Source organism: Hemicordylus capensis, chromosome 5 (assembly GCF_027244095.1).
Source record: "Hemicordylus capensis ecotype Gifberg chromosome 5, rHemCap1.1.pri, whole genome shotgun sequence".
Classification (NCBI taxonomy): Eukaryota; Metazoa; Chordata; class Lepidosauria; order Squamata; family Cordylidae; genus Hemicordylus; species Hemicordylus capensis.
Genome location: NC_069661.1, coordinates 13,730,643 through 13,743,719, shown reverse-complemented (window position 1 = coordinate 13,743,719; position 13,077 = coordinate 13,730,643). Strand labels below are relative to the sequence as shown.

General features: G+C 46.9%; 1 protein-coding gene across 11 annotated transcripts in view; it reads right to left on the bottom strand.

The window, feature by feature from the left end:
* Positions 1–2,075: 2,075 nt before the first annotated feature.
* Positions 2,076–13,077, bottom strand: part of FAM47E (family with sequence similarity 47 member E) — a 61,784-nt gene continuing 50,782 nt past the window's right edge. For 10 of the 11 annotated variants that reach the window (XM_053255425.1, XM_053255422.1, XM_053255426.1 and 7 more), the window contains 3 exons: positions 10,924–11,010; positions 2,508–2,629; positions 2,076–2,402 (listed from right to left, as the gene is read on the bottom strand). In XM_053255425.1, the coding sequence (XP_053111400.1) occupies positions 2,393–2,402; positions 2,508–2,629; positions 10,924–11,010 (219 nt within the window). In that variant the 3' untranslated portion in view covers positions 2,076–2,392. Of the gene's footprint in view, positions 2,403–2,507; positions 2,630–8,565; positions 9,298–10,923; positions 11,011–13,077 lie in introns of those variants that run through there. The other variant, XM_053255427.1, reaches the window with a different exon arrangement.

The window sequence follows — 13,077 nt, the reverse complement described above, 5'->3', positions numbered from 1 at the left end:
TCCGGGTGGGGGGTATGCCTTTAAGGGCGGGAGGGCTTGCTTAGCCCTCCCGCCTCCTTGCCCCCGCCAGCGCCCGTATTGAATAGTATAGGGGCGCTGGAAACCAGCCACCCCCCCCCCGCCGCGGCGAAATAACCCCCAAAGTCAGCCAGCCAGCCAGCCCTCCCTCCCTCCCAGCTAGCTGCCCTCCCACCCACCCACCAACCCGCTCGCTCACCCGCTCGCACACTGGATAAAAAACGAGAGGAGCTCCGGCACAGAGCTTCTCTCGTTCGGAAGGCCTCCTGAAGAATGGCGGCTTGCGCGCGCGCGCGCATGCGCGCACCACAAAGCACACCATTCTCCGGAGGCCCGGTCTACCCGCCGGGAAAGGGCCGGGTAGACCGGGCCTCCGATCGCTGAGTAGACCGGGCCTCCGATCGCCGGAGGCCCGGTCTACCCAGCGATCGGAGGCCCGGTCTACCCGGCCCTTTCCCACCGGGTAGACCGGGCCTCCGATCGCTGGGTAGACCGGGCCTCCAGCGATCGGAGGCCTGGTCTACTCAGCGATCGGAGGCCCGGTCTACCCGGCGGGAAAGGGCCGGGTAGACCGGGCCTCCGATCGCTGGGTAGACCGGGCCTCCGGCGATCGGAGGCCCGGTCTACTCAGCGATCGGAGGCCCGGTCTACCCGGCGGGAAAGGGCCGGGTAGACCGGGCCTCCGATCGCTGGGTAGACCGGGCCTCCGGCGATCGGAGGCCCGGTCTACTCAGCGATCGGAGGCCCGGTCTACCCGGCCCTTTCCCGGCGGGTAGACCGGGCCTCCGGAGAACGGTGTGCTTTGCGGCGCGCGCATGCGCGCGCGCGCGCAAGCCGCCATTCTTCAGGAGGCCTTCCGAATGAGAGGAGCTCTGTGCCGGAGCTCCTCTCGTTTTTTATCCAGTGTGCGAGCGGGTGAGCGAGCGGGTGGGTGGGTGGGTGGGAGGGCAGCTAGCTGGGAGGGAGGGAGGGCTGGCTGGCTGGCTGACTTTGGGGGTTATTTCGCCGCGGCGGCGGGGGGGGCGGCTGGTTTCCAGCTCCCCTATACTGTTCAATACGGGCGCTGGCGGGGGCAAGGAGGCGGGAGGGCTAAGCAAGCCCTCCCCGCCCTAGAAACAAGGCCCCCCTTCGGTGCCAGTCCGGACTTCTCCGGACCGTGCACATCACTACTAAACTGATTAATTTTTTGCAAATAGGTGAAGTTTTTTCTCTTCCCACCATAGTGATGAAGAAGCCACCTAATGGCACAGCGGAGAAGCAACCTGCCTAGAGAGCAGGAGGCTGTTGGTTCGAATCCTCGCTGGTGTGTTTCCCAGAATATGGGGAACTCCTCTATTGGGCAGCAGTGATATAGGAAGGTGCTGAAAGGCATCATCTCACACTGCGTGGGAGAAGGCAATGGTAAACCCCTCCTGTATTCTACCAAGAAAACCACAGGGCTCTGTGCTTGCCAGCAGTCAACACTGATTCGACAGCACAATCTTTCCTTTCCTTTCCATAGTGATGAACATAAAAGTTCCATATTTCACAAGATATCAACATTAGGTGGTCATACTGGTAACCTTAAGTTGCACAGCAGGGAAATGCTTGACTAACAAGCAGAAGGTTGCTGGTTCGAATCCCCGCTGGTACTATATCAGGCAGCAGCGATATAGGAAGATGCTGAAAGGCATCATCTCATAGTGCGCAGGAGGCGGCAATGGTAAACTTGGCAAAGAGGCACCTTTTAACGTGGTGATTCTCTTTATTTAGCAGGGGGAGAGTAACTGGCCCTATCCACCCCCAGCACAGTACCTCCAGTTACTGTTGCTGGTGTCTATCTTGTGTTTCTTTTTAGATTGTGAGCCCTTTGGGGACAGGGAGCCATCTTGTTTATTTGTTATTTCTCTGCGTAAACCTCCCTGAGCCATTTTTGAGAAGGGCGGTATAGAAACTGAATGAATGAATAAACAAACAAACCCCTCCTGTATTCTACCAAAGAAAACCACAGGGCTCTGTGGATACCAGGAGTCGAAATCAACTTGACGGCACACTTTATCTTAGAGTAAAAAGCAGAGTCAGGGGAACAAAATATTTTATTAGGTCCATCCAGTGTTTAAAATGCAGTATGCAATTGTTTGTGTTACACAGTTAACACATTAAATTCATATCTACATGTTCTCAATTTCACTTTAAATATATTGCAATTCTGAATACTGTATCTTTTTCACTCTCGTATAATAGGTGAGCTAAAGCATTCCAGTAGTATCCCAGACTAGAGTAGCCAATCCTTATTTGAGGTTATGTCTTTCCAATTCCTTGCCAATGTCCTTTTCAATATGGTCAGGAGTTAGGAGTTCTCTCCCATTTCTCTAACCATTTCTCTATGTTCATTTCAGCCATCTCTGATGGAAGGAAAAACGTATGACACAGCTTTGGTGACCTCATAATTAGCAACTTTCTGACTTGTTTTTATTGAAGGCAATGCAAGCACCAGGTTGGATACTTACAAGAGTGAGGAAGATTGCAATCCATATTCTTCTACGGCCTGCATAGAGAATTTCCTTGAGGACAAGTCAGTGTCCTCAAGCACCTTGTCAGGATTTCCTGCAGCCAACATTGGCAGTAGAAACTGAAACACACACACACCAAAATGGTTATTTGTCATATAGTCGTGGCAACAAGCTACAAAGAAGGTTGTACATTTTCACAGTAAGTGGCAAAATTCCTTGTTAATGACTTTATATTCTGTAACACACTAGCCACTGTCTGATGATTACACAAAAGCATCACATCAGTGTAAGAAACAGCTTTGTCATATTAAATAACACCCTAGGAATGACAGCCTTCACATTATGGTGTAGATAGATAAGCAAGGCAGGGCTACTCTGTAGACCTACTGCTGGGCAGGAAACCTGCTTTTGTAGCCCATGTCAGTCAGACAAACCATCTAACCGATTTGAACCAAATTTGCTACAATTGCAGTGAGTGGCACATAGGGTCATCCACCCCAATTCAAGATGGTGGATGCGTAAACACTTGAGGCACAAGTGGGCTAATTTGTGAACCGCCTCACCAATTTGAACCAAATTTGCTACAGCTGTAGAAACACATGGGGTGCCGCAATGGTGTAGTCTGTAATGATGTCATCTACCCCGATTTAAGATGGCAGACACGTGAACGTTTGAAGCACATGTGGGCTAACTTGTGGACCTTCTAACCAATTTGAACCAAATTTGGTACAGCTGTAGTGTGTGACACATAGGGACACCTCAGTAGCATAGTTTGTGATTATGTCATCCACCTCATTCAAGATGGCGGACACATGAGCATTTGAGCACAAGAGGGCTAACTTGTGAACCACTTAAGCAGTTTGAACCAAATTTGCGACAGGTGTAGGGATACATAGGGACACCTCAACGGCATAGTTTGTGATGATGTCATCCACCTCAATTCAAGATGGTAGACGTGTGAAAGTTGGCAGATTAGTTCTTATTAGAACTACTTAGTATTTTAAAGTGATCCTATTAAACAGGTAAATCAGTTAACAATGAATGTTAGTTACAATGACACACAAGACTGTTGAGAGAACAAATGGGTACAGATTGCCAAAGGTGTTATGTGAATTATAATCATTCATAAAATAGCAAGAATCAATATACCAATTACCATTTTTGTTACTAAATGGCTGTTACACTTTTATATAATGAGAAAATAGAGACACACTGGGTGACTGCTCCGTGTCCACTTAGTTTTCAGACAACTGTGACTCACCCAAAAGTTAAGGCAACTGCTAAGCTCCAAGTTGTAGGCTCCCACCTCTCTCCTTATCCAGACAGTAAGAACAGGACTACAGCCTAGTTGTCACAAACAGCTGATGAGGTGATAAACCTGTCTGGTCAGTACCACTTCAGATTGCTGGTGGGGGCTCACATGATGGGGATGTTCTTCCATATTTAAAAAAGATGATCAGTGTACATGGAAAATGCAGATGTCAAGGGAAAGGTGTAGTCATGTAGGAATTTATTTTTAAATGAAAGCATGTTCCATCATGTGAGCCCCTACAAACTGAAATGAGACAAACCGGACAGATTTTCTACCTTGCCTACTGTTTGTGAGAACTAGGCATACATGTTACCTTGCCAAAGATGGGTTCCCAGGTCCACATTTGCCAAGATAGTATAAATCCCCAGCACTGAGGCTGTTTTCGCTAGTGGTGCTTCTTTCCAGGCTTAGAGCCCAACTGGGGGAGAGGGGAGGAGGAGCTAAAACCAGTGGGGGGAGGGCATGTTCAGGAAGGATGAGCAGATTCAGGAAGACTTAAGCATTCCTGTCTTGCCTATTGATTTCCCCCTGAAAATTCTTCCTTTGGCTCCCAGATGACTATCAGCAGACAAACATGGGGTTGGGAACTCCATATTTGCCTTTTAATGTATAGTTCTGCTCTAAAGAAGCTGGGCATGGTTTGCTGCAAGAAGTGGAGAATGAATAATAAACAGTATCTTTTAACATAGAAGAAAAAGTATCTCAGAGAGAAGTTAGGCTGAATCTTTTCTCCTCTCATACTACTTTTGTATCTTTCTTCCTGACATATAGGAGAACCTCAGTATTCGCTGCATTTTCCATTTTCTGTTACTGCCATGGATATAGAAACTGTGAATACTCAATTACTTGGGCAATGAAAATCTGGGGTTTAGGCTCCCAGGGGTTGGAAAATTTGTTAAAATGGCCCTAAGGTGAGGGGGGGAGCGCAGGGGAAGTGGCCTACTGTGCTCCATGGGTTCATGGAAGTCCTGCAGTGCCCCTCAAGAGTAAAAAAAAAAAAAGGCCAAATTGACCAAAAATCATGGATTTTGTGCCATTTGAGGGGGGAAATGAGCCACTCCCGATCTCAACCTGATCTCAAAATGGTGGCTGGAAATAACCTCCAAAGTAATTTCCAAACACTTTCGACCTGCGCAAGTGTAATCCCATTTTGCCGGGTTTTTACCATATATATCAAGGCCGGTGTCCATTACCCGACCACAGATATACAAATCCACAGATGCAGGATCCACGAATATCGAGGTGCTCCTAGATTGCCTTTTTATGTGAAGGGATTGTGTGTGGGGGGGTGGGATGTATGCGTAAGAACGTGGGAAGCATTATCATATGCAACTCCCTTCACCTACAACTTGAAATGGTAGAGTCTAGGAACTGCTTTGCCACTCTGTTTTGATTAATGTATAAACTAGCTCAAAAACAAAGATAGTACGAAGAGATGGCATCAGTAGAGAACAAATGTATGTGGACACCACACATATCCAAGAAGAATGTAAGATGCAGTTTATTTGCATTATCGCTTGAGAAAGTAAGATCGGGAGCTTTCTATTCCCGAAGATATGGAAGGAAGATGAAGGGTCTTCTTGAACTCCTTCAGTTTAGCTTCATGTAGCTTCTTCAGGTTCTCAGCTGAAGATCTGCCTTTCATCTCTTTTTCAGCTTTATTGTTACTACTCTTCTTAGGAGTTTTGACTTTGGAAACAGCTTTGCCCTATCATGTATAAATGTGCATTAACAAGGCGACAAGGAAGTGGAGGGGAAAGGGTAGGAAAAATGTCCAGTGTCAAATCTGGCACTACTACCTTCTCCAGCTTCCGATCATAATTAAGTACCTGTACATAATCTTTGCCTTTGGAGATCTATGTGGAGGCGCTTGGGCATAAAACAGATTTTAAATACAGCCTCCACACCTAAGATAGAGCCCAGACATCACATTCCCAGTCCAGCAAACCATGGCTTGTTGGATTGGGAACAAGCCTGAGTGCCCCTTCCTCTTCTCATGTGACTAGATTCATCGAAGACACTAGCTTTATTCACACATTATGTCCAGTATCTCCAGGAGAGACTCCTGCCTGAAGCCTTGGAAAGCAACTGCCAGTCAGACAATAGTGAACTAGATGGACCAATGGTCTGTTCCAGTATAAGGCAGCTTCCTACATTTGTATCTGTATGCACAGACAGTTATTCACACGTTGCATTCAGTGAATGTACAGTGGTACACTTTCTGTCTGTAGCCTGCATTTGAAGGAACATGTACCCTGGTTCACTTTTAAAGTGAAAGCATGTACAGTCATTCACACAAAAACATGTACCATATCTACAGACACCTGTAATCACATGCAGCATAATGTATGGAAAGGGCGCTTTTTTTTTTTTTTTTTTGTTAAACCACAATTTTCAGTGCTTACAATGACATCCACACCAGGAAACTGTGTTTTACAGGGCTTTGCAATCCTAATTTGTATGGACTGATCAAAGGACAGTTTCCTAAGTCAAACGTCATGGCAAACTATAGTTTTACAAACCAGGACGTCTCTTGTGAAGCCATGCATGTGAGCAGAGGACAGATGCTGCCGGCCCTGGCTCATTCCCAGTCCAACAGAACACAGTTGGTTGGATCAGAAATATAACACCTGAATTGGATCCATTGTAACCAGTAAAGTAAATCAGTAAACCAGTCCAGTAAAGGAGATCTGTGCATATAAGCAAGGCTCTGTGTGTGCATATCACTTGTTGGATTAGGAACTGCGGGTGTGCCTCTAAATGCAGATGCTGTCAATCTACACTCTGCTCCTTTCAATGGGATGCATATTCAGATGCGCACCCATATTCTCTGTCACAGCTAGTCAAGTATACAATTTTAAAATGTAAAACAGGATCAGGGTGACTAGGATCTCCGAAAGGAATCCTGCCCTTCTTTCTTCTCTATTCCATGGTGCTTTTCTACCAGCCCCCTGTGAGGCACTTATTTCAGTGGGGAGAAAAATCAATAGTTTAAAAATTGTTCTGCTTTTCAAAACAGCAGGTGAAATGGAATAAGACAGTGTCAGCCAGGGACAGTTTTACTACTCTGTCATCACAGGACAGCATTTTTGCTGCTGCTGCTGCAGAAAGGTGGGATATTGCTTTAACAAATAGCAGGGTCAAATCCGTACCTTCATGCACTGAACAAAGTACTCATTGCAAGTTTATTTTGAACAACTGCATGATGATTTATATTGGTTAGGGTAACCACTTTCTAATGTAAGAAGTTCTGTGTCTTTAACAGCTGCATGACAGAATGAATGCTGCTATGGACAGGTTCATGCATAACGTGGAGCCTACTTACAAGATTAGTAACCGACTTATTTGTGATAATCTGAACCCAAGCCAAGGCAGGAACCTCAGATTGTAAACCAACTTCTGTAACCAAGGTTTCAAGTTGTCAAGTATGGCTCCACCGCAGATGTGCATTATGAATGAACCCATGCTCTTCATGAACCTCTGGATCACTCCAGGCAAGCATGGCTGCCCAAGAGGGGGAACTGGACGCCCACAAAGCAAGCCCCCCCAATTTGTATGCATGATTCCCTTTAGAGGGGTCCCCAACATTACACTTGCCCCAGGCCCCATAAATTCTCTGGGCATCCTTGCAAACAAGCCCCTCCCCCTTTGCCATTGTGACCAATGGCTGCAAGGGATGTTGGGATGCCATCTAGGACCTCGCTAGCAAGCCCAGCTAGTTTCAACTCCCCTGCTTCCAATAAACCAAGATATGGGATCTCCTGAAGTGCCAGGCTCAGGTTCCCTCCATATCTCAGGCTGGGAGAGCCTCAGGTCCCACGTTTTGTGTGAACCTGTCCCATGTCTGCTAGTGGAGCGGTTAAGAGTGTGAGTTGCAAACCGGGATGTCCCTGGTTCAAATCTCACTTTAGCCATGAACTCACTTAGAAGGCAAAATCTCTAGTCATTCCAAACATCTGTGGGCAAAACTAGATGGGGTGTAAGAGATCTGTGTTTGCCTGGAATGTTTGTTTGCTTGTGGGGAAAGGGAACTGGGATCACACTGTTGTGGGAGGGTGTTACTCTATCCCCCATGCCATTTTCCTGACACAATCACCGCCCATGAGCACTTACTAGCATTGCTGTATGAAAAAGACAGGTATAATACACAAAGATCCCCCCCACCCCCAGCTAAAAGCAGCCTCCGGGGAATTTTCATTGGGGAAATGGCATGGGGAGATTAAAACCCCCTCCCCGAGTACCACTACACCAGCCCACTCCACTCCCCCCCCCCCCCCGTTCTTGTAGGCAAAGACATGGGGGTTGCTGATTATGGATCTCCCACATCTCCTCTAGTTTGGCCAGTAATATAGGGTTGACAATAATGGATGCAATACTGGTAAGGATTTTTGAGATCAATATAAATATTGTAAAGCCTTTCCTGGCAGAGCTGAAGTTGTGAGAAATGTTCCTCCTGTTGATTTCTGCCTGCTGTGCAACTGCTCAAGCCATGGAACTTCCATCCATTTAAAAAGATGGCAGCCAACATGGTTTCCTCTGCAGACAATATATTTGGGTTTTTCTGGGCTGGGAAGAGGGTGGGGGGAGATTCTGGCTATGCCCCAGTCTTGACTAAAACCTTCACTCAGGCTTGATTCCTCTCTTCAGTTCCTAAACTGAACCTGAGTGAACTTGGTTTTTGGTTTTTTTGATTGCACTTTTGTACCTCTTTATCCTTACAATATTGCCAATTCTTAGCATGGGTTCCTATTTTTATTATTTTGTTTTATTTATTGAATTTCTGTATCACTTCATAGCAAAGCTTTCCGGGCAGTTTACAATAAAATACAATACACTTCAAAATAAAATTTAAAAATTCCAAATACAATACAGTACAGAGTAACACAACATTAATAACCCCTACCAAACCATATCATAGTCATAGCACAAACTATTTGCAGGCAAAAAACAAAACCAACAATGACTGAAAAATCCCCTTTCAGACAAATGCTTTTCACCGGCCTCTGAAAGCCAACAGGGAGGAGGACACGCAAACCCCCTTGGGCAGGAAATTACACAACTGTTGAGGGGGTGGGGTCACTACAACCAAGGAGACTCTAGGTTCTATGGAAGCTGCCTGTACCTCCAGCAGTGAGTGCAACCACAGTCGAGCCCCCTTGGACGACCTCAGTGCACAATTTATGCAGGGACCCACCGACCTGGGCTTGGCTACATACCCAGCCATTTCTGTACTCCCCACCAGTCCTCGCCTCCCCTCAGTCCTCTGCATGTTCCAAAGACCTTCAGCAGGGAGGGAAGGTTGAAAGTCTCTTCAGTTGAGCTGGATCTCACCATGTGTCTGCTCCACTTCTTTTACAGGCACATAAGGCCTGTGCCTGCACTCAGAAACTTGGCTCTCTAGGCTTTCTGCAGTGGGGATTCAGGTGCTGCTGGACAGCCAGGGGCATTTCCCTTGGCAGGCAGATTTGTAGAAGCCTGAATATCAGGGGGAAGAGTGTTCCTTCAGATATGCATGATCCAGGTTGTGTAGGGTTTTAAAGGGCAGAACCAGCAAGTAACCAATGCATATCTTGGTAGTTTCCAAACCATCGTTAAAGACCACACCACACAGACCATCCACAACAGTCCAGTCTAAAGGTTGCCAAGGCATGGATTACAGAGGCAGTGTTCCTCTGTAAAGGAGAAGCTGCAGCTAGTGCACCAAGTTGACCTGGAGAAAGGCCATAGCCACCACCTGGGCTCCAGAAGCAAAGCCATGCGCAGTAGTATCCTCAAGCTGCAGACCTGCTTCTTCAGGAGAAGTGTGACCTCATCCAGAGTAGGCTTTCACCTATTCCCCAATCTAAGAACCCACCACCACCACCACCATCACCTCTTCTCTTATCTGGATTGAGCATCAGTTTATTTGCCCTCAACCAACCCACTTCCAACTCCAGGCAACCTTTCAGGAATTCTCTCCCCTCACCGGGATTTGGAGAAATGGAGAAATATGTTACTTTGGCCATTGTGGCGGGGGATGATGGGAGCCGTAGTCCAACAACATCTGGGGGCCCAAGCTTGCTGTACTGGAAACCCTGCTATAGCATGCCCCTTTCAGCTCACTTTCAACCCTCTTAAAAACGCTTTTCAGTCTCCAGCCTTCTATTCATACAACCACATCATTGTGCTTAATTTCAAAAAAGCTTTGCTCCACTTAAAGAGCCACCTTTGGATCCACATATAAAGCCACACAAAGTGGGCACTCTGACCTCCGCTCCTCTGGAGATCTGTCCCTTGGGTAACCACATAGCAGCTTCTCCCACATCTGGTTCTGTGATGTAGTGCTTGAAGCAGTGTGAAGTCAAAGATCTGTCGGGAGCTGGCAGAGCTAGACCTGGGAAGCTTCAGATCTATCTTTTGCTTGCCCACTTGTATCCCATTAGCACAAGAAAAGCTTCCAAGTCAGCATAACCTTTGCTTGCTACTTGAGCCACTTGGGGCTGCAGACTAGAAAGGTCCCTGGGCTAAGATGCCCTCTCGGGCTCCAGTGTGACTTCACCTCCTGATGTGGTAGAGTTATAAAAGCTTCCGAGTCGAGTTTAACCTTTGCCTGGGCAACAGTCAGCCTTGACTATATTTGCCAGACCCATCTCTTGGGCTTATGAAAGCTTGCTGGACTGCCTGTCAGCTTGCTGGGTTCCTCTTGGACCCTAGATCTCAGGTGTGTCTATTCAATGTGCTTGAATCCACAAAAATCCATTCTGCAAGTGTCCTAGAGTTGAAAGAGATTATTTAAACTGGGCCCACAGCCTGCCCAACTTGTGACCAACTAAGCTGAATGGAGCCCACCAGTCATGAATGATGGCCTGCGGGAGTTTGGTAAACCTCCTGGTCTTGCTGCCTGTCTTCCTGGAACTGCAAAACTGGGAGACTGTCAAGTGCCTGGCAGGCCACCATATATTGTAATGCTAGTAGGCCACATTAGGCTTGGTGGGTTACAAGCTGGGCAAGTCTGATCTAGACTAAAGACACGAACTGTTGTCTCTACAAGGCAGCAGCGACTCTGGTTATGCTCTCAAGTTGCACAGGCTTTGGGCACCACGGCCCATGAGACACACTCACCGCAGGCTTCCTGTAGCCCCTCATTTCAAGGAACCGATTGAAGGCAAATGTTCCATGGAGTGGCGTTGCCTTCTCCTTCGACTCCATCTACAAGAAATTGCATCAATCTCACATAAAGGGAATGTTTAAAAACAATTTCTCACAGATTCAAATTTACTTGTTAGTGCACTGAAAATACAAAGATGTTTATAGGTAATTTTCTCAAAATAAGTAAGCAGCATGTCTGTTTCCTGCCCTATTCATGTTTATTGTTCTGCATGGTGGTTTCTGGTTTGCTGTTCATGCTGGAAATTTGGGTGCATCAGAAGGGTGGCCACAGTTTACGTGTTTACATGTGCATGGCTACTGCCCTTTCCACTAGCATGCCTGGTGCTATTGCCATCTGGCCCTCCACTCTAGGACTCCATCAGTGGCTAATCATTCCGTATGAATCAGGGAGAGAAGAGACCCGGCTTTGGCACCAATTGATTCTCTTTTCCTCTTCTTCTCCATTCCTTTCCTCCTTTATTGTCATGTCTTTCTTTAGATTGGAAGCCTCAGGGCAAAGGCTGTGTTATTTCTCATGTTTGTTCAGTAAAAATAAATCTCAAGAATAATGAATTGCATGTGTGAAAGTCTGAGCTACCACAGATTAAATATTGCAGACTGAGCTTCAATTTTTAATCTGTGGCAGTGTCACAAGTACAATACTGTATTTACCTGAATCCAAAACTAGCCCCCTCCTCCCGCCAAGTTCTTTAATGTTAGAAATGGAGGGTTGTCTTAAATTCAGGGTCCTCTTCCTTTTGGGTAAATAGTATAACCTATATTTAATCCATATTGTGTAAAGGGGTTGTCTTAAATTTGGGGTCATCCTCTCTTTGGGTAAATACGGTAGTTTTCCAGCTCTGCAGCCAATATTTTGACTGGTAAATCCCAACACAGACAACAACCCCCCCTCCACCAATGGACCGTGCAAGAACGTGTCCCTCTTCGTCTCTGAGGTTTGCCGCCTCGCTTGCCTCTCACGCACCCTCTTGCCCTGCTACCTTCTCACCCCCACACCCTCCCTGGTTCTTAGACTGATGGGAGTGGAGGGGTGGGCGTGCACTCTCCTCTCCTCCATGCTCATCCAAGGGCATGTGAGCCAGGGGCGCCATGGCAATTCCTGATCATCACACAAAGTTCTCATATATGGCATTTCTCTCCTTCAAGGCTGAGAAATGCACAAACAGGGCCTCTGCCAAAGTGTGTGCCTCTGTGCAGCAGTTCTCAGCGGCCACGTCTTGGAGGGGGCAGAGGCAGCGGCTGCCCCCAGCATTTCAACCAAGTGCATCCCTCCCTCCTCTCCGCTCTTTTAAAGCTACGTTCCTCCCTCCGATCCTGGGATGGGAACAACGTAGGTCTTCGGTGCCTCTGGAAAATGGAACTCCAGAAAAGTGTGGCCAATTAATTACATAATGTCCTTTCCTAAAGAAATGCTAAATGCCCTGTCTCACTATACATTTTGTACTTCTGTGCAGTCACTGGAGGACAAAATGCATGTATGTCATATCAGCTGTGGATGGCTGTAAATGACTTTTTAACACGAAAATCATCACTTTTCTTGGCAGAATTCACAGAAGCAGCTCAGCTGTTTCACAAAAGGCTGTTACCATATGCTTGCAAAGAAAAATAGTTGTTTTCATACATGTAGACTCTACGTGTATTCACAAATGAGGTAAGGTGAATACATTTTGTCACTGTACCCAAATAAAAAAAGCACTGTGGGATGCAACCTATTTTGAATGGAATGGCTCACAGTTGCAGACATGGAATACTCAGCACTGACCTCATGGATGCTCCAAGTCTTTTCACTCTAACAAGAACTGCACAGCATCAGCTGCTATTGATAGCTCTATTATAGCCTAAGATCCATATACTCTAAATAGCTAATAAAACAAGTTATGAGGGTAGAATGCCAGCAGGGGAGGGGGTGAGTCCCAGTGTATTGCACAGAGTATTGCAGGTTAGGCATGTGCCCGAAAAGTTTCGGAGGCCATTGTAAAGGCCTCTGAAACGTTTCGGCGCTGGGGCGGTATTCGGCGTTTTGGCACGGCGGGGGTAGTATTTTAAGGGAGGGGGAGAGTGTACTCACCACCACCCCCGCCACATTCCCCCCTCCGGCGCTCTATA